Source organism: Rhinolophus hipposideros (assembly GCF_964194185.1).
Source record: "Rhinolophus hipposideros genome assembly, chromosome: 21".
Taxonomy (NCBI): domain Eukaryota; kingdom Metazoa; phylum Chordata; class Mammalia; order Chiroptera; family Rhinolophidae; genus Rhinolophus; species Rhinolophus hipposideros.
Window position 1 is genome coordinate 46,635,421 of NC_138067.1, and position 19,604 is coordinate 46,655,024.

A 19,604-nucleotide genomic window follows, 5' to 3' on the forward strand; every position below is an offset into this window, starting at 1 on the left:
TTCGCAGACAGAACTCCAGAGCCAGAGAAGGACAGGGATTGAATCACAGAAAGACATGGAAGGAAGGAGAGTCAGACAAATAGAGAGTGGCTGAGAAAGGGACAAAGATGGAGAGGGAAAGAGACCCCCAGCAACAGGGGAGAGGGTGGTTCGGGAGAGGGACAGGCACAGAGAGATTAGGGGGAAGAGGCAAGCACGAACAGAGAGATTCACAGAGACAGACAAAGCATTTACAAACAGGGAGAGGAAAGACAGCAAGGATTTAGAGTTTAGAGAGAGACATCCCTGGAGAGACAGAAAGAGGGAGAAGAGGACGTAGAGAAACAGACAGGGAAAGAGAGAGATGGAGGGAGAGACAGAGACAGAGAATCACAGCGAGAGAGAAAGAGTCAGAGAGTCGCAGAGATAGAAAGGAGAGAGAGACAAAAGCATTTACAAAGACGGGGACACAGGGAGGGAGAAACAGCAGGATTTAGAGAGAAGCCCAGAAAGAGGGAGACACCAAGACCTAGAGAAGCGTAGTGACACCAAGACCCAGAGAGAGTCACAAGATGAGTGAGACACACAGATGGGAAAAAACAGAGAAAAATAAATTATCAGAGACAAGGAAAGGAAAACCCATCCACCCAGAGACAAAAACAGAGCAGGAGCGCCGGGAATCCGCGGAGAGGAAAAGGCATACAGTCCCAGAGGGAGACATAGCCATAGAAATTCACAGAAGCTCGGAGAGTGAAGTCAAGACTCGGGTGGCAGCCGGCAGCCAAGAAAGTGAGATACCGTCTCCCAGTTAACCAGTGGAAACCAGCACCTAATACAAAGTTTGTGGGTTGAAACTGAGTGACACAGTCAGAGACAGAGATCCGAGTGGAGTCTCAGTGGGTTACCAGAAGCCACCGAGGCACCCGAGGGGGGATGGAAAGCGGTCCTGGCGACAGATTTGAGTGGGGGGGGAAGCACGGCTCGGAAGATGCCCCCTTCCTCCAGCCAGCCCCCGCGGAGGGGGTGTGCGTATATATGCGGGGGTTTGGGGGGAAGGCATTCGTCTCCTGTTCAGGGAGGGGGACGCCTTTAAGCCGAAACCCCGCCCCTTGGTCGTCATGGCAACGCCTCCCCCCACCCGTGGCTCCCACATTTCAGCAGGTGCTGGAGCCGGAGCTCCTACCGCCGCCGCCCGTGCCTCCGGCTGCTCGGGCCACTGCCCTCGGCTCTGCGCCCTACTCGTCCGCACCCCCTGATCCTCCCGGGGGGGCCCGCTGCCTGCCCCGAGCGCTCACTCCTGGAGGTGCCTCGCGCCTCTCCTCCCGTCCTCGGGATCTCCCCGTGGCTCCGCTTCTCTCCCAAGTCTCCGGCTCCTCGCCTTTCCACCTGTTCCCCCAGAAAGGCAGGATCCTGGTCCCTGCGACGTACCTGGGGCCATGGCAGGCCTGGGCCCCGGCGGAGGCGATTCAGAGGGGGGCCCCCGGCCCCTATTTTGCAGAAAGGGAGCTCTGAGGCAGAAAGTGGTTCACGAAGTCAAGAGCCACAAGTTCACCGCTCGCTTCTTCAAGCAGCCAACCTTCTGCAGCCACTGCACCGACTTCATCTGGTGAGGGAAGGGGGTAGGGGCGTGCGGGATGAGGGGACTAGAGTAGAGACCCCTGTCACACCAGATCCCTGAGTAATGAGGAAAGGGGGCTGTAGTCCCGGCTCCTGGTCTTAGGGTAGTAGGGGGCTGAGAGCCTGGGCTCCTGAGTCTGAGGGAGGAGGGGTTGGGGGTCCTGGGATGCTGGGTCTGAACCCCTCTTCAGGGGCTTGGGGCCAGATTTTTTTTTTGATTCTAGAAAGAGGAGGCGGCTGGGGCTTAGACTCCTGCTCCTGCGGGGAGGAGGGTCAGAGGCCTCCTATGTGAGGGGGTCCAGGCACCCTTTTGTGCGGTGACCTTAGATCTGACCTCAGATCCTTGACTCTTGCAGGGGAATTGGGAAACAGGGCCTGCAATGTCAAGGTAAGAGCTGGGGACCTGGACTCCTGGGACCCTCAGGAGGGTGGAGGCTGGGGCCCCAGAGCTGAGGCTGTTTGACACGTGTTCTCTGGTCCCCAGAGAGGCGCGGGGGAGCCCGGGGCGGGGGGGTGTGGCAGAGACACAGCCTGTGGTGGGGAGGGAGCTCTGATGGTGGGGCCACCGCGGAGGTGGTGCTGGGGGCCCCTCCCTTGGCCAGCTCCAGGTGGGGACAGATATTTGGAGAATCTGTTGCCATGGGAACAGGGAGCTTTGGAAAAGGGGAGCTGGAGGGGGGGCTGAAGATGCAAAGTCTGAGCCCCCCCAGGCTGCCATCACCATGACAACATCCACCGTCCTAGGCAGGGGCAGGCGGGGTGGGGTCACTGATGGGCTGGTGGGGCCAAGGAGGGGGGCCAGCAGTTATGGGGGACGAGAGAGGGGGTTGAGTCCTAAAGCACCAGCTGCTACTGCTGAGAACAGAGTGAGTCAGGGAGGGTGGTGGCCGGCAGCAGCGCCCCCAGACTCACTTCTGCCCAAGTTGCTGCTTTCTGTTGGAGGATTTCGCTCTGTGTTTTTTTCTTCTGCCTGCCTCTCTCCTTCTGGCTTTCTTGTCTCTTATCTGCAGGCCTGTGTCTGTCAGTGGAATCCTATTTTCTCTGTTTCCCTTTGGCTGTGTATATGCACTGGGCTCTCTGTGACTCTCTGCATCTGTTTCTGTCTTTGGGTCCCTCTCTTAAATTTCATCTCCTGGTTTGTCTCCTCTCTCTCTCTCTCTCTCTCTCTCTCTCTCTCTCTTTCTTGGTCTGCATGTGAAGCCTCTCCTTTGATTTTTCTCTCAACTGAACTCTCTGTATATCAGCGTCACTCTATTTTTCTCTCTGTCGGTGGTCTCTCTTTCTGATTTTCTGTCCATTGGGGTCTCTCTGTCTCTGTGTCTCTATGGTTCTCACCTTCAGTCTGCAGCTTTGTGGTTCATCGACGATGCCACGAATTTGTGACCTTCGAGTGTCCAGGCGCTGGGAAGGGCCCCCAGACAGACGTGAGTGCCCGGACACTTGGTTCTTCCTCCTCAGGCCGGGCCCCCTCCCTCACCCCCTCTGCGTCCGTCCCAATTTCTCCTGCTATTTTTAAGGCTGGGAGGGGAGGGGGGCTGGAGAGATAAGGGGAGCTAGTCTGGCCCAGTTTCCCTGCCCTTGGCCTGGAAAGGGGGAATCAGAGGATACTGAGACAGGATGGGAGCACAGGTGGGGGACAGAGAGGAGGCGGGGTGAGACCAAAGACCAGCACTGGAGGGGTGGGCTCAAGAGATTTAAAAACTGAGAGCTGAGAAACAGAGAGAGAGATATGGATGCAGACATTGAGATCCTGAGATAAGAGGAGAGGGAATCTGAGAGAGAGAGAGAGAGAGAGAGAGAGAGAGAGAGAGAGAGAGAGAGAGGAATGGAACTGAGACAGCAACACAGGAGAAAGGAAAAGGGGACCGGGAGAGATTGAGAGACAGAGAGGTAAGACAGAGACACTCCGAGGTGCAGATATCTGGAGAGAGACTAGAATAGGAGATGGTGGATATGGAAAACAGCTGAAGTGCTCAGAAAGGGAGGCCCAGAGAGATTCTGTAATACACACGCGGGTCGGCCCGGTGGCTCAAGCGGTTAGAGCTCCAAGTCCCTAACTCCGAAGGCCGCCGGTTCGGTTCCCGAAAAAGAAAAAAAAAAAAAAAAAGTCTGTAATACACACGCACACACACACGTGCATATACAGATCCCCGTGCGCACACACATTTGTGCATATACAGGTCCCCAATGTGGACACACACGTGCATTTACAGTTAGTTACCCATGTGCACACACACGTGTATTTACAGTTCTTCATGTGCACACACATATTCATATACAGTTTTCTTATGTGCACACGCACACATACATACAATTGTTTCCCTTTCTGCTCCCCTACATCAGGGGCTTACAAAAATAGCCCATCACTGATCCCTCCTTCACTTTCTGTCTGGCTGTGGGGTTCTTTTCTCTGAACCTCACCAGTACCTTCCCTATAAAGTGGGGCTGACAGTCTAGTGTTGACCGATAGAGCCACGCCTGGGCTCGAATCTCAGCCCCACCACCTATTGGTTCTGTGATGGAAATGTTCTGTATCTGCCCTATCCAATATGGAAGCTATTAGTCACAAAGCTAGTGAGCATGTGAAAGGGGCCACTGTGACTGAGGCAGGTAAATCTAAATTCCTTTCAATCTGAATTGATTTAAATGTAATAACCATGTGTGGTTAGTGGCTACAGTATGGGGCAGCATAAATCTAGACATCCCAGGCCTGTTTTGACAGTTCAATGAAGCCAGGTAGGTTAAGAGGGTAGCTCAGGTTTTGACACAGGGTTGGAGATGGTTTTATGATTAGTAGATGAAGAAAGAAGCAGAGAGAAAGAGACAGAGATGGCACCACAGAAGCTTATGAGTAACTTTGCCAGCTTGTCAGGTGAGGAAAATTGAAGTTTACATGGAGAATGTGACCATAGAATACATATTGAGCATCACTGTCTGCCAGTGCCTATATATGTTATTGACTAGCTGCCTCACCTGCCCTCCTCCACTACCAGTACTAGTTCTGATTTATTGCATACACTCATCAGGTATGGTGAAGGCAGTATATGATTAAATCCGGTAAGGACTGATTCTGTCCTCATCTGCCCAGTGGCTCCTAAGCCAGAACACCTGGGCTTGAATCCCAGCCCCACCGCCTATTGGTTCTATGACCTTCCTCCAGTTAGCTTATCTCTCAGCAATTCTTGAGTTCATCACCTCTAAAATGAAGCGGATAACCATGCCCACTTTATAGGATTGTTTTGAGAACTAAATGAATCAAATACTTGGGACTATACCTGGCAAATGGCAACAGACAAATTATTAGTTATTATCATGGTTAAAATTATTACACTATTACCAATGAGGAAACAGGTGAATTAGTAAAGACGTGGTCTTTCCTCTACATTAGTCTGACTTTTTTTATTCTTAATGCTTTTGATCTTGTAAGTAACATGGATCAAGGGCTTAAGAAGTGCTAAGGGCTTCCAAACATGGTTTCATTTAGTCTTCAGATCCCGTGCAGGGAGGGCTCACAGCCCTCATCTTATAGGAAGGAAACCTGGGTCTCTGGAATGGGTGGGGTGAGCCCACAGAGCTGGGTAGTGGGCAGAGTCAAATTTGGACTCTGATCGATCTACTTGGAGCCCCAGGACTGTCTCCTTTTTAATCATGACTTTCACCTTGAGAATAATAGTAACAGCTTATATCCCTGGAGCAGTTGTGTACCAGGTATCTTGCTGAGGGCTTTCAGACAGTGTCTCATTCCATGAGGCAGGAACTCTCAGTTGAACACCTTTAGAAGTCCAGAGCATTGAAAGAGATCATGGCAACTACCAACATCCTTCTGCCACCCAAGTGCCACCCAAGTGGTCCTATTCAAAATAGGACCCCCACTAAACTGCCAAATAAATAAAAGCCTAAGAGTGTCCTGAATGCAATGCATTCTTCACAAAAGGCAAATATCAAATGATTTAAAACTCAGACCTTGCCAAAGGTGGAGGGAGGAGTGCTTTACTTGTGCCCTAAATTCTTGCTTAATTGGACTCTGGACAGTTAGCATTGCTTCACGATATAGATTGTTTATTTCCACTGGGCAGGTGGACACTGAGGCTCAAAATTGGGCATGAACTTGCCCAAATCACACAGCTGGGAATAGCCTAGCTCATATTTAAACCCAGGGCTATGTGGGGACTGCAATAAAATCACTAATAACAACCACAGCAGTAAGAGTAACAGTACTGAGCACATTTAATGCCAGGCCGTGCTGTGTGGTTTTCATTTACAGTGTCTATGGCTGTATAACAGAGGTCAGATTCTCCATCCCACCAGGGGCTGAGAGAAGGCAATCATCAGTGGGCAGACATTGACGGTGGCTGACAGTGAGCGATCTGGGTTTCATAGTGGCCCAGAATTCCTCAAAGAACAGCTTGTGGGAGGTGGGGGTGCAGGGGCTTTGGATGTTGGAAGCCCCCACCTCCCATAAGGTTCTTCCCAAATGCCACCTTCTTAGTGATGCTATCCCTGATTGACCACTCTATTTCAAATTTCAGCCCCCCCCCACAGTGCCCTTTCCTGCTTCGTTTTTCTCCTATTCATTTTTCTTCTATTACCATCCATCATATAACATTTTATTTATCATGTTTATTTTCTGTCTCCCTCCGCCAGAAAGCAAACTCCATGCGGACAGTTTTTATTCACTGCTGGGTCCCCGCACCCAGAACAGTGCCTGGCACACAGTAGATACTCAATAAATACAGTAGAGTGAATGAGTGAGGTGGAACATCAGGAAGATTGGGAGAGCAAAGCGGAAGGAGGAAGAGTTCAGAGGGCTGTCTCCCAGGGTTCTAGGACACCCCTGGCGCCCCCTTTGACCGACTCCTGTCTGCCCCCAGGATCCCCGGAACAAGCACAAGTTCCGTCTACACAGCTACAGCAGCCCCACCTTCTGCGACCACTGCGGCTCCCTCCTTTACGGGCTGGTACACCAGGGCATGAAATGCTCCTGTGAGTCTACACTCACTGCTCAAGCCAGAACTTGGCGCATCTGGGGCCCTTTCAAAAGCACATTGTCTAGGTTTGGGGAAATGCTGGGGGATGGACACTGGGGTTTGGAGTGGGGCCTGAAGCGCTAACCCCAGTTTTGTCTCCCGAGGCTGCGAGATGAACGTGCACCGGCGCTGTGTGCGCAGTGTGCCCTCTCTTTGTGGCGTGGACCACACGGAGCGCCGCGGGCGCCTGCAGCTGGAAATCCGGGCTCCGACCGCGGATGAGATCCACGTCACGGGTGAGGCCCCGCCCTTTTACCATGTGTGCTGGGCCCGTAGAATTCACCTGAGCTGTCCCAACTCGGGAAGACCACGCCCTCTCGAAGGCCACGCCCACACTTCTGACCCCCACCGGCAAAGGCTGAGCACCACCCGGCCACGCCCCTTCTAGCTGGCAGCTCCATCTCCAGCCTTGCCTCTTGTAATTTTCAGCCCCTCTTAATGGCCATTCCAGGTGTCAAGGTCCTTGAGAGGGAGGCATGAGAGAAAACCTGGTTCCAAGTGAGGCTTTGGTTTACCACTGCTGATATGGCCAGGTCCTGACTTCTAGGTCCTAATGGAGGAAGGGGCTGATTTTGGGGTCACTGGCTTGGGAAAAGGGCTTTATGCCCTATCTTCTAGGTACTGGACAGGTAAGACATCAAAGACACCTGATCATGAGACAGACGGCTGAGAGCTTGAAATTCTTAATACTGCTGGGGGAGGGCTAGGGTGCCTCTAACCCAATCTATCCTCCTTCACTTCCCTCCTTAGTTGGTGAGGCCCGTAATCTCATCCCAATGGACCCCAATGGTCTGTCTGACCCCTATGTGAAACTGAAACTCATCCCAGACCCTCGGAACCTGACAAAACAGAAGACCCGGACAGTGAAAGCCACGCTGAACCCTGTGTGGAACGAGACCTTTGTGTTGTGAGCCTCCAGTGTAGGGGAGACTGGGATGGCTGATACAAGATGATTCGAGGGTGCTGGTGGCCCACAAGACCCCTAGAGAGCAGCTGGTGGGAGGTGTGAGGATAGAGGGAACCCAAAAAGGGGGCAGAGAAAGGCGGTGAGAGAAAGGAATGGAGTGATCAAGGGAGAGGGGAATGGAGTGATTGGGAGAAAGGGATGGAGATATAAAAGCTGAGAGACAGATATCTGTGTGTTTAATCTTCATTAAAGCCCACCACTTTGAGGGAGACAGAGGAGAGAAAGAGAGAGAGAGAGAGAGAGAGAGAGAGAGAGAGAGAGAGACCCAAAGAGAGACACAGCTAGAATGGTGTGCATATGGGGATTGAGCAGAGGGGTGGAGGGTGGCAGGGAGAGAAAGAAAAGAAAACTAACAGAAACACAGAAGGACAGAGACTGGAGGGAGAAGAGGGGCACAGAGACTCAGAGTAGGAGAGTGACCTGAAAAGAAAGACCAGGAGACAGGGATGCAAAGGGGCCAAGAGTTCATGAGGGACGGAGAGAGCTGGAGAGAGAGCTGTCTAGGTTTACTTAAGGCTCCGGAAGGTGGGAGAGAGCCCTGCTACGTGAGGACCAGAGGTGGGAAGATACTTCACACAGCAGGAAACAGACTCCAGCTGGCTGGGTTAGCCTCCTCTTTCAGCACCAAGGATGGTGAGTGAGGGAGCCTGGAGCTGGGCACCTCATTCTGCCCCCCCCCTTCCTGCAGCAACCTGAAGCCAGGGGACGTGGAGCGCCGGCTCAGCGTGGAGGTGTGGGACTGGGACCGGACCTCCCGCAATGACTTCATGGGCGCCATGTCTTTTGGGGTCTCAGAGCTGCTCAAGGCGCCTGTGGATGGCTGGTGAGGGCCCGAGTGGGGCAGGTGCCCCTGCATCTCCACCTCAGTTTGTGTGTGGTCTCCCTAAGGCCACCATCATTCTTTCTCCCCCTGCGCATCTCTCCCCATCCCCTCTCTCCTTACCTCACTCTTTCTCTTCATCTCTGTATCTGTCTGTCTCCTTCCCCCCTTCTGATGTCTATGCCTCTCCCCATGGGTCCCTCCATCCCCACACATCTCCCACCCTCCTACCAAGTTCTGATCTCCGTCTGTATATCAGGTACAAGTTACTGAACCAGGAGGAGGGTGAATATTACAATGTGCCAGTGGCTGATGCTGACAACTGCAGTCTCCTCCAGAAGTTTGAGGTACCCCTACCCTGGCTTCTTCACGGGGAGCCCAGCCCAGCTCCCCACCGTACAGAGCTGGCCTTTCCCAAGCGCCACCACTGGTTGCTCACTCACTGGTCCTGGGACTACAATTCCCAAAAGACCCTAGGGCTCCTTCACCTGCTTTTCTTGGGGACTCCTGACCCAGAGTCTGATGGGAGTTCGAGTTCCTATCTATTACCCTGGCTTGGGAGTTTGGGGGCCCCCACCCCCTGCTGCAGGGCAATCTTCTACCTCTCTGGGGCTCTGACACTTGCTTTCTTTCCCCCCGCCCCCAGGCCTGTAACTATCCCCTGGAACTATATGAGGTGAGTGGCACTGAGGCCTGGAATGGAGACAGTTTCATTCCTGTGATCTGTATCTCTCTCTCTTGATTTATCTTCATTTCCACACACAAAGGCTGGGCACATACTTGGTGGCAGGTGTTATGCTTGCTGAGTAATCCTAGGTGAATCTGACTCTCAGGTCCCCAAGGTAGGGACACAGTCACAAATATGATACTGAAATTCCTGGATGATGGGCTAAATGAGAGCCCAGAGCTCTAAAGAAACATAGGAGGCACTAACCCAGCCTGGGAGGAAGGTGGTCAGGGAGGACTTCCCTGAAGAGACGACACCTGCATTGATTCTTGAGGTTTTCTATTTCTTTATCACTGTGGCCTGTCTCTCCTCCACTCATTTACTCACTCACTGAACACCTATTTCTGGAGGTGCCACATTAGCCGAACCTGTTCTGGAAGTAGAATCATGTCATTGCTTGGGGTGCTCCTCTTCTAGCGTGAGGGAAAGTTACAGATAGAGACATTCACCACGAGAAGGCATGTGTTTGATAATGGAGGTAGCCTCAGGCACTGGGGAGGTCCCAGAAGCACCTGGCACCACCTGGGAGAGTCAGAGAAAGCTTCTCAGAGAGGTGAATCCTGGAGGATGGACAGGATTCCCCAGGCAAAGGAAAGGGAGACCAGATTTTCAGGCCAAAGAAAGGAATGCTCTCGCCCTCATTTATTCTTTCACAAAATATTTCATTGAGCCCCTCTGTGGGTAAGGCATGGTCCTAGTCACTGGGGATATAGCAGCGAGCAAGAGAGAGAAAATTCCTGCCTCCATGGGGCTTGCACGTGAAGGGAGATGTTAAATAAAATAAAGAAGTAAATAATATGTTCAAAGGCAATGAGCGATGTGGAGAAAAATAAACATTAAGGAGGTTAGGGAGTGCCGTTGGAGAAGATTATGATTTTAACAGCAGTTTATTACAGAGAAGGCTTCACTGAGAAAGTACTGTGTGGCAAAGGTGTGAGGGAGGGGCGAGAGTGAGCCATGAGGATAGCAGAAAGAAGAATTCCAGACAGAGAGGGAAGAGCGCATGCAAAGGCTCTGAGGTTGAGGCAGGCCAGCAATGTCTGAGGCAGGCTGGGGGAGGGAGAAGCATGAGATAAAGTCAGAGAGGGAAGGTGGGGTGGCGGGGTGTGTGTGTGAGAGTGTGTCTTGTCATTCCTTGGTAGGATTTTGGCTTTTAAAACCAAGTGAGATGGGAGAGTATCAGAGGTGGCTTGAGATGATTTAAATTTGAACAAGATGACTGCCTCTGTACTAGATGGTGGAAGGAGGAAGAAGGCTATCATGAAGACCAGGTGGGAGCAACAGGTAGCCTGGCCCGGGGGGACAGTGGTAACAGTGTTCAGATTCTGGGCCTGCTCTGAGGATTGAGCAACAGGAATCGCATTGAGTACTCATCTCCTGAGACGGTCATCCACTCAACACCCTCTTGTGTTCCAAGCCATGTGCTGGGTGATGGTGGAGAAACAGAAAGGAGGGACACAAGTCTGGCTTTATGGGTTTTGATTTCTGGCTCTGCTTTTTACCCACGATGTGACATGGGGTAAGTTACTTAATGTCTCTGTGCCAGTTTTCTCTTCTGTAAAATGGGGAGAGGTAACAGGGATTTCCAGAGGATTTATGGCATATAGTTAGCTCTCTAAGGGTTAGTTAAATAATAAATAAATCTTCCAGCTATGGGAAGTCTTAGGAAGTTCTTAAGCCAAGGAGGGTGGCGGGGACAACTTTTATTTTCTCTCCATCTCTCCCCATCCCTTTCATTCTTGGATGCTGTCTCTTAGGGGCACACTCTTATCGGGAGTCTGACTATCTTGGGGTCTCTCCCCTTTCTCACAGCGGGTGCGGATGGGTCCCTCTTCCTCTCCCATTCCTTCCCCATCTCCTAGTCCCACTGACTCCAAGCGCTGTTTCTTCGGGGCGAGCCCTGGACGTCTGCACATCTCCGATTTCAGCTTCCTCATGGTTCTAGGAAAAGGCAGTTTTGGGAAGGTTGGCTTCCTGGGGCTCTGGGGGAAGGGGAGGATGTCTGGGGGGAGATCACATTCTGGTCCTTAGGGGGAAAGTAAAAGGGAAGCGACACAAGGCTATTGAGTTCCCAAAGGGATTCCATGGGGCCCTTTCAGTCCCTGGAGAGGGGAGGCATAAAGATGTGGATGCTTTCTCTGAGGGAGTGGTTGGCAAAGTCAGGACACACTGTCCCTTGAGAGGGAGATGAAGGACCTGGGGTTCTGATTATCTGTGTCCCTGAAAGGGAGGGGCAGGGACCTGCACTTCTGGGGTTTTTAGGACAGAATGGGCTTTCTGGGCCTCTGTCCCCAGGTGATGCTGGCGGAGCGTAGGGGCTCTGATGAGCTCTATGCCATCAAGATCCTAAAGAAAGACGTGATCGTCCAGGATGATGATGTGGACTGCACTCTGGTGGAGAAACGCGTCCTGGCCCTGGGGGGCCGAGGCCCAGGAGGCAGGCCCCACTTTCTCACCCAGCTCCACTCTACTTTCCAGACCCCGGTAAGGGAGGAGGGAGTGGAGGCTGGCTCCGGAGCCCTGCTTCATTCCCCCTGGATGGGTCAGCCATCTGCTCTGGGATTCTGAGTTTATAGCAAGACCAGAAAACTTCATGCTCTCTGAATGGGTATGGCCAGACAGATGGGATCTTGAGTGGATGTGGCCTTAGTGAGCTTGGTCTTGAGTGGGTGTTTTTGAATAAAGGAGTGCGTGGAGAAGAACGCACTTTTGAGTTTGAGTGGTCGTGGCCAGAATTAGGCTCTGAATGACAAGGTCATCACTTTTGGATTCTGGGTGAGGGATTCCATAGAAAGAAGGGTTTTCCAAAATTGTAGAATGGGACAAGGAATCAGAACGGACAGAGTTTGAGAGGGCATGACTACTTCCAAGAGCTCTGAACGGGCTTGGCCAGCTTCTTGGATTTTTATATTATTATTACTATTATTATTATTATTATTATTATTATTATATCATCATTATCATCATTAATGGCACACGAGGCCTGAACGACTTTGGTTCCTAATAAGTGGCCAGAACTGCATATGTCCGTGAGTGGGTATGGAAAGACGTTTGAGGATCCCCTGGGATTTCCAGCGAATGGTGGCCCTCAAACTTCAATTCTGAGAGTGTGGGACCAGAACACCTGTAGCTCGTAGTAACCGGGTAGGGGGATGGGGCGGGTGGAGATTCTGAGTTGGCCTTGTTAGAATCATTGGGGCCTTCCGGTGGGCGTGGTCATATGCTCTTGGTTTTTGATTGGGCGGATCCCCAGCCTTTCAGTTTGTCTGGAGAGAGGAACTGTCCATTTAGAGACCCAGCTCTGCCCACTTCGAATGCTGGGCTCACAGGCCTACCTACGCTGCTGCTCGGATAGAAAACCTGGTGGGCGTGTCCTCGCCTCTAAGCCATGCACACTCACCCCCAGGATCGCCTGTATTTTGTGATGGAGTATGTCACCGGGGGTGACTTGATGTACCACATTCAGCAGTTGGGCAAGTTTAAGGAGCCCCATGCAGCGTGAGTCTTGGTCCAGGCGAGGGTGGAGGGAAGGTGGAAGGAGGTAGAGTCCAGCCATTGACCTCTGACCCTCCATCTCCTCCAGGTTCTACGCAGCAGAAATTGCCATCGGCCTCTTCTTCCTTCACAATCAGGGCATCATCTACCGGTGAGCAGCCCCAGACCTTTCAATGGAGGGAATCAGGTCTCTAGAGGGGAAGGGATTAGAACATACTGCTGCAGCCTGTTGAACTCTACCCTTCCCGCAATTACTACCACCCCACCTCCACCCCCAGGGACCTGAAACTAGACAACGTGATGTTGGATGCTGAAGGACACATCAAAATCACTGACTTTGGCATGTGTAAGGAGAACGTCTTCCCTGGGACCACTACCCGCACTTTCTGCGGGACCCCAGACTACATAGCCCCCGAGGTAACCGTTGTGTCTTCCCTGGGACCACAACCCACGCTTCAAGTCCGCTGATTGGATGTGGCTGGTTGTCTAGCATTTGTAATGCGTGGGACCTGACCCGGGGATCTTTGCATGAGTCCTGGGCTTTTTAACGGAGAGCAATGCAGAGAGGCCTGTGCGCTGAACGTTTGAAGTGGGTGGAGCTGGGTCTCTAAATAGGCAAAGTGGGTGGGACCTGTGGGTGAATGTTCTGAAAGAGCTGGACGAGCTCAAAGAATTCCAAGAGAACGGGGTCTTCTACTGGACTTTCTAAGAAGGTGGTGAGGATTTCCAGTTACTCTGACTGGGTGGGGCTTGTCCCCTGAGAACACTAAGCGTGTGGAGGCTGTCTCCTGAATATTTCAAATGGGCAATATTTGACATTGTGAAGAGGGTAGAGCTAATGATCTGACTGCATATAAGTAGATTGTGTGTACTGACTTCGTTCAGTTGAAGAAGGAAATGGTGTTGATGGTGCCTTGATCTTTTCAGTTGATTCAATGCTAGTATCCGAGTAACCGAGGTCAATGGTTTCAAAACCTGCCTGCTAATCAGAATTACCTGGGAAGGTTTTGAAAAATACACATTCCTGCCTCTGACTCTGACTTACTAAGGGTTGAGTTCTTTGGGGCTGGAAACATCTATTTTTAAACAGTTCCCCAGATGAATCTGAAATGCCAGATTTAAGAATCTCTAGTCTCTGAAATTTAATTATGTGCACCTGATATTGTAAGGAGAGGGTCCAATTACCTATGTATTTTAGATAGGTGGAACTTGTGAGTTGGCCCCCAGATAATCTGTATTTGGGACCAAAGGAATGTTCTAAGTAGGTCAAGTTTGTTTCCCGGATTTCCCAAAGAATGGAACTCTGGCTAAGGTATTCTGAGTGGAAGAAGTTTGTGCTGAAAATGCTTAAAGTGGGCAGGGTGACCAGGGGGTGAGGCCACAGGGTCCTAGCCTCTTCAAAGCGCAAAGCACAATGCCTTGCCTCCCATCTCCCCCTCCTAGATCATCGCCTATCAGCCCTATGGGAAGTCTGTCGACTGGTGGTCCTTTGGGGTTCTGCTGTATGAGATGTTGGCGGGACAGGTAAGGGAAAGCGGGGAGACGCCGGCTTGGCTAAACACAGCATGGAGTGGCCTTTATTTCAGGAGTAGCAGGTTAGGAAGGGACGTCTATAGTCTAAGAAGGTGCTAAGCTTAGGGAAGGTCGTGCCCACACAGCGCTGTCCGTGGTGCTGAAGCATTATCTTTCCCAGGCTGGGTGTTCTGAACCTTTTTGGATTCCACAGACCCCTTCTCAGAACAATGTTTTCAAACGCACAAAATAAAATAATACGATTACAAAAAAAGTAATCATTGAAATATGATTATCAAACAAAAAATTTAATTGAATATAATTTAACCATCTAAAAATGTTAAATTTTAATGTATACAGTTGCTTAAATATTAAGTGACATGTAAGTAGACATATAAGTGATTTCCTACTAATGAATTAAATAGTAATATCTCACAGGAATGGGAAGTAAATAGGAAGGCCTACCAGTAATCTTGAAGTAGAGATGACTGATATTTTGAAACATCTGCAACTCTGATGTGATAAGAAAATATCTGTGATTTCTATTGGTGACAAAGCCACAAGTACTACTGTTGTGGTTTGTTGCCTACATTTGTAATTGAAGGGAATGCTAAATCTCACCTAGACATTTAAAAAAAATAAAGATGCATTTCTTCCCCATCCAAGTTCATGGACCCCCTCCACTCTATAAAATAATCTCCAGAACTTACATAAAGAATCCTTTCCTTGGTGTTGCTCTTCCTAACCCCAGAAGACTGGAGGCCTCTCATCCAACCAGATGCTTGTACAGCTTTTCCTGCAGTGTTTTTCCTCTCTTTTATTTAAATGACATATTGCCTAATTAACACCCTGCTGATTTACGTAGCAGATAGAAAGAGACAGAACAGCAAAGAAGTGCGGAGAGCTGAAGCATCTGAGATAGGAAACCAGAGCATCTGAGAGGGAGAAAGATAAATCTTTGGTGGTTTGCTCATGTGTTTCCCTAGGATATTGGGGGGAGGGAAGGTATATTCATGTGGGTAATGAGGGTATGGAAGGTGGGGAGAGGTAGTCTGTCTCTGACTCTTTATCCCCTCTATTTCTTTAGCCCCCCTTTGATGGGGAGGACGAGGAGGAGCTGTTTCAGGCCATCATGGAACAAACTGTCACCTACCCCAAGTCACTTTCCCGGGAAGCTGTGGCCATCTGCAAGGGGGTGAGAGCCCCCTGACTCCCAGATTATCCAGACTCACAACCCATGCACCCCATGCTGCCATCCAGGGCTGCCTACGCAGTGTCTGTGTACATTGGAAAGGCCCCCGCTCCTCATGCCACTTTACTTCCATCTGCTGGAAAAGTTTACATAGTACAGACTTTTTTTATAACAATAATTCACTGCCCTGTTGCCACTCCAGTCCAAGGATGACCTCTGTCCCATCCTCTGCTGCTGCCCCCATGCCCCAGGGGCTCACTGCAGGAAGGGCTGGAAGGTCAGGACCTACCTCTTCAGAACCAGGTGGGTCAGGGTACCTAACTCCTGCCCCTTGTTCTCCTGTGGGATCTTGGCCAAATCACTGAAACTCTGAGAGCCTCAGTCTCCTTCTGGGGTTATGGAGTTAATGTAAGAGAGAGACTAGCCGATAGCAGCTTTTTGACAGGCATCAGCACACTTGTGCTTCCAGCTCCTGCCTCCAAGTCTCTCTGACTCTCTCTCTCTCTCTCTCTCTCTATCTATCTATCTCTATCTCTATCTCTATCTCTATCTCTATCTCTATCTCTATCTCTATCGCTCTGGTTTCTGTCTTGTCTCTCTGTCTCCAACTACATATCATGGGGCTTTCTCTCCTTTTTTCTCTGTGTCCTTTGGGATGTCTTTCCACCTTTTCCATTTCTGTCCCTCTCTCTCTGGGTCTCTGTTACCTTCTTCCCCCATTTCCATACACACACACTCTGGATCTCTCTCCTGTCTTTTTGGATCCTCCTCCCATCTCCTACCTTCTCTGGGTCTCTGCCCTCTGGGTCCCCCCCTCTCTCTGGATCTCTTCCCCCTTTTCTCTGGATCGCTAATCTCTCTCTCTCTCTCTCTCTCTCTCTCTCTCTCTTCCCTCCTTCTATTCTTCCCTCCCTCCCCGTTCCTCCCTTTCTCCCCTGTTCCCTTCCTCACTCCCCCCCCCTCTTTTTCCTTGTCCCCTTCCTCTCCTTCTGGGTTTCTCTGCCCCTGATTTTTGTTTCTCTGTCTGTCCCTGGGTCTCTGGGTTTGGATTTCATCTACCCCACTCTCATTTATTCTCCCCCTTCCTCTTTCTCCCTTTCTCCTTCCCCATCTCTCCCTGTCCCCCCATTCTTCTCTTCCTGGAGTTCTGTGCGTGTGTCTCTCTGTTCCTCCATCCTTGTCTCTCTCTCCCTTTCTCAGTCTCTGGGCCTCCCTGTCCAGGGCTCTGTCCATCCGTTCATCTCTCTATGTTCCCCACAGTTTCTAACCAAGCACCCAGCGAAGCGCCTGGGTTCAGGTCTTGACGGGGAACCCACCATCCGTGCGCATGGCTTTTTCCGCTGGATCGACTGGGAGCGGCTGGAACGGTTGGAAATCCCGCCTCCGTTTAGACCCCGCCCGGTAAGTCACCTTCAAGAAAAAAGCGTTGGTCCCTGGGAGTGGGACACCCAGGAGCTCCACTATCTATATGAGGAGATGGGGTGGGGTTCCCTCTGCGGAGATCCCTCAAGGGAGATGCAGAGGCCACGAAGATGTGCAGAGATTCCAAAGGAGAGAGGAGATGGATTTGGGGGACGGAGCTGGGCACCTAAGGAGCCGTCAGAGCGTCATATTTCCCTCCCCGTTTCCTTCCCACAGTGTGGCCGCAGCGGTGAGAACTTCGACAAGTTCTTCACGCGGGCGGCGCCAGCGCTGACCCCTCCAGACCGCTTAGTTCTGGCCAGCATCGACCAGGCCGATTTCCAAGGCTTCACCTACGTGAACCCGGATTTCGTGCACCCGGATGCACGTAACCCCATCAGTCCAACACCTGTGCCAGTCATGTAATTCCCACCCACTGCCACTAGGTGTCTCCACGGCTTTTTCCGCCGCGCCACCCTCGGCCCCACTTCACCATCCCCTTTCCGATTCTAGATCCTGCTCCCCAGCATTCTGGCCCCTGCCCCTTGGGTGCTAGATGCCCCTCTCAAGCATTCCTGGAATTCTCAACTCTATACAGTCTCTAGAGCCTTCCTGTGCTCTAGATTCTGCTGCGCTGAGCCCTAGATTCTCACTCATCTCGGTGTTCTGGACTCTGCTCCACCAGGTTCCAGAACCAGCACTACCGTCCCCTACTCCGTGGAGTTCTAGACTCCATCTTGGTAGAATCTCTGCCTCTCTTTTTTTTCTGTTCTTTTGTTTTTTAATTTTGTTGTTGTTGTTGTTCTGGGAAATACTCTCATGGGGTGGGCTGTTCCAGATTCGAATTCCAGGACAACTCCCTACCTCTGAGGCCCCGCCCCCCCCATTCCCTCTCCCTTCTGGAGTAAGTGGGAGGCTGTGCCCCCGCGCTTCAGTGCCCTCTTCCATGCCCCAGGGATTCCTGGGTTGTGTGGAGGATCCTTTCCCCAACTGTTCTCAATCAGCTTTCGTTCTAGACTACCCCATCCTAAACCCATCCCTGCCCGCCTGCCAGGTGCATGGCTCCAGTCCTGCTCGGAGACCCCCCCATGCCTGCCACTCTCGGGGACCCCCCACCACTCCTCTTTGCCTTTTCCTCTCAGCCACAGCTGCTGGAGAATAAATCTGAGATGCTGACGCTGAGGTGTTTGGATGTTTTCTTCTAAGCTTGAAGAGGAAGGGGGTGCGGAGGTGGGGCAATGACTACATAGAAACAGAGAGAGAGCCAGAGGCTGGGGAGAGGGGTAGCAGAGAGAAAGAGAGGGAAAGCATGGAGAACAATAAAGCGAGAGAAGATACCCACAGCGTGAGAGCAGAACAGAGAGACACAGAGAGCCACAGAGAGGACCACGGGGCACACGTGCACAAGGTGGAGATGTCCACAGACCACTGTGAGAGGGTCAAGGAGAGACTTTGGGCACAGAGCCACAAGCACTCACATTTTCACCCAAAGCAACAAACAAGCTCACAGATAACAGAGACCCAGACACTGGGAAATCCTGGGAAGGGAGATGAAAGTCAAGCCTCCCACTGAGAGACCTGGAGACTTGATCAGAGGGACAAACTCCACGACAGAGAAACCTAAACACCGGAACCATCAGCTTAAGGATCAGCGACGAGGCAGCAGGCAGACGTGTCTTCCGGGCCTCCTTCCCTGACCCACTTGCGAGTGCGGGGGAGTGGAGAGACAGTGCAAATAGACTACACATCCCAGCAGACACCGCGGCGGACCCTTCCCCCAAGTGCGGCCCCTCATCTCCAGGGCTGCTGGGAAGTGTAGTCCCTGGAGGGGGCAGGCTGGTCCAATGGTGTGCCTCTGTCTGTGTGTTTGGAGGGATTGAGCCCCAAAGCTTCACAGGCTCCCTCAGGACGCCTGGCGTCTCTTTGTCCCTTTTGGGTTTCCGGGACTCGGTCCACTTGAATGCTGGGGCTCTCCCTGTCTTCCCCAGCACCAAAGAAGTACCCCCATTCAGTGCCCGCGGCCCCCAGACCCCGTTCCGACCCTCGGCGGCGGGCCTGCCCCTTTAAGAGTGGCCCCGCTGACATCACGGCGGGGTAGGGGGGGGGGCGGCTGGCCCGGCTCCCGGCTCCGCGGCCGCTGCAGGACCCGGCTCAGCTCTGCGCCCGCCTGCCGCTCTGGGGACCCCGGCCCGGGACGCCCCCTCCTGCCTTCTCCAGCCTCCCAGACCCCAGGCTCTGCCCCAGGCCTGGCTAGAGCCCTAGTCTTCCATCAGGGGACCCCCAGGATTGCCCCTGCTGTCTCTCCTTCTCAGGGTCTCTCTCTCTCTCTCTCTCTCTCTCTCTCTCTCTCTCGGTCTGGGTCTCAGGATCTCTCAGACCAAGGCCTCTGAGCGTCTCCTGTCTCCTTCCTCCCGTCTCCTTCTGTCTCTGACTCTCTGACCTCTCTACTTCCAGTGCCTCAGAATCTCTGAGCCTGGGGACAGCGGGGGTCTGGGACGCAATCTCTGTCTCTTCTTTTCTCTCTCTGTCTTTTTTAAGCCATCTCTGTGTCTCTCCTCCGACCTCCAGACCTGCGAGTCTCAGGATTTCTCAGCCTCGAGGTCTGGGTGTGACTAGATCGATCCTCTGCTGTCTCTCACCGGGTCTCTGTGCCCCTGCACCTCTCGGCGCTCTGCTCTGTTTCTATTCTCTCCCTCCCTGCCTCCCCCATTCTCAAGGCCCATCTCCCTCCCTCCCTGCATCCTTCCCTCTCCCTCCCCGCCCCTCCCCTCCTCCGTGGCAGCCAATGAGCGGCCGCCGGTCCCAGCTCCCGGCGTCGTCCGCCGAGTGAGGCCGCGGGCGCGGGGGGTGGGGGGTGGGAGGTCGGG

General features: G+C 52.2%; 1 protein-coding gene across 1 annotated transcript; it reads left to right on the forward strand.

Annotated features, from left to right (window-relative positions):
* The first annotated feature begins 1,124 nt into the window (after nt 1-1,124).
* On the forward strand, nt 1,125-17,913 carry PRKCG (protein kinase C gamma). The gene is made up of 18 exons (XM_081032035.1): nt 1,125-1,585; nt 1,953-1,984; nt 2,938-3,020; nt 6,468-6,579; nt 6,728-6,859; nt 7,374-7,530; nt 8,279-8,413; nt 8,670-8,757; nt 9,057-9,086; nt 10,950-11,102; nt 11,433-11,621; nt 12,544-12,635; nt 12,721-12,783; nt 12,911-13,049; nt 14,076-14,156; nt 15,232-15,339; nt 16,597-16,737; nt 16,975-17,913. Exons 1-18 carry the CDS (start codon nt 1,416-1,418, stop codon nt 17,161-17,163), a joined length of 2,094 nt encoding a protein of 697 aa, XP_080888161.1. The 5' UTR covers nt 1,125-1,415; the 3' UTR covers nt 17,164-17,913.
* Nucleotides 17,914-19,604: the final 1,691 nt, after the last annotated feature.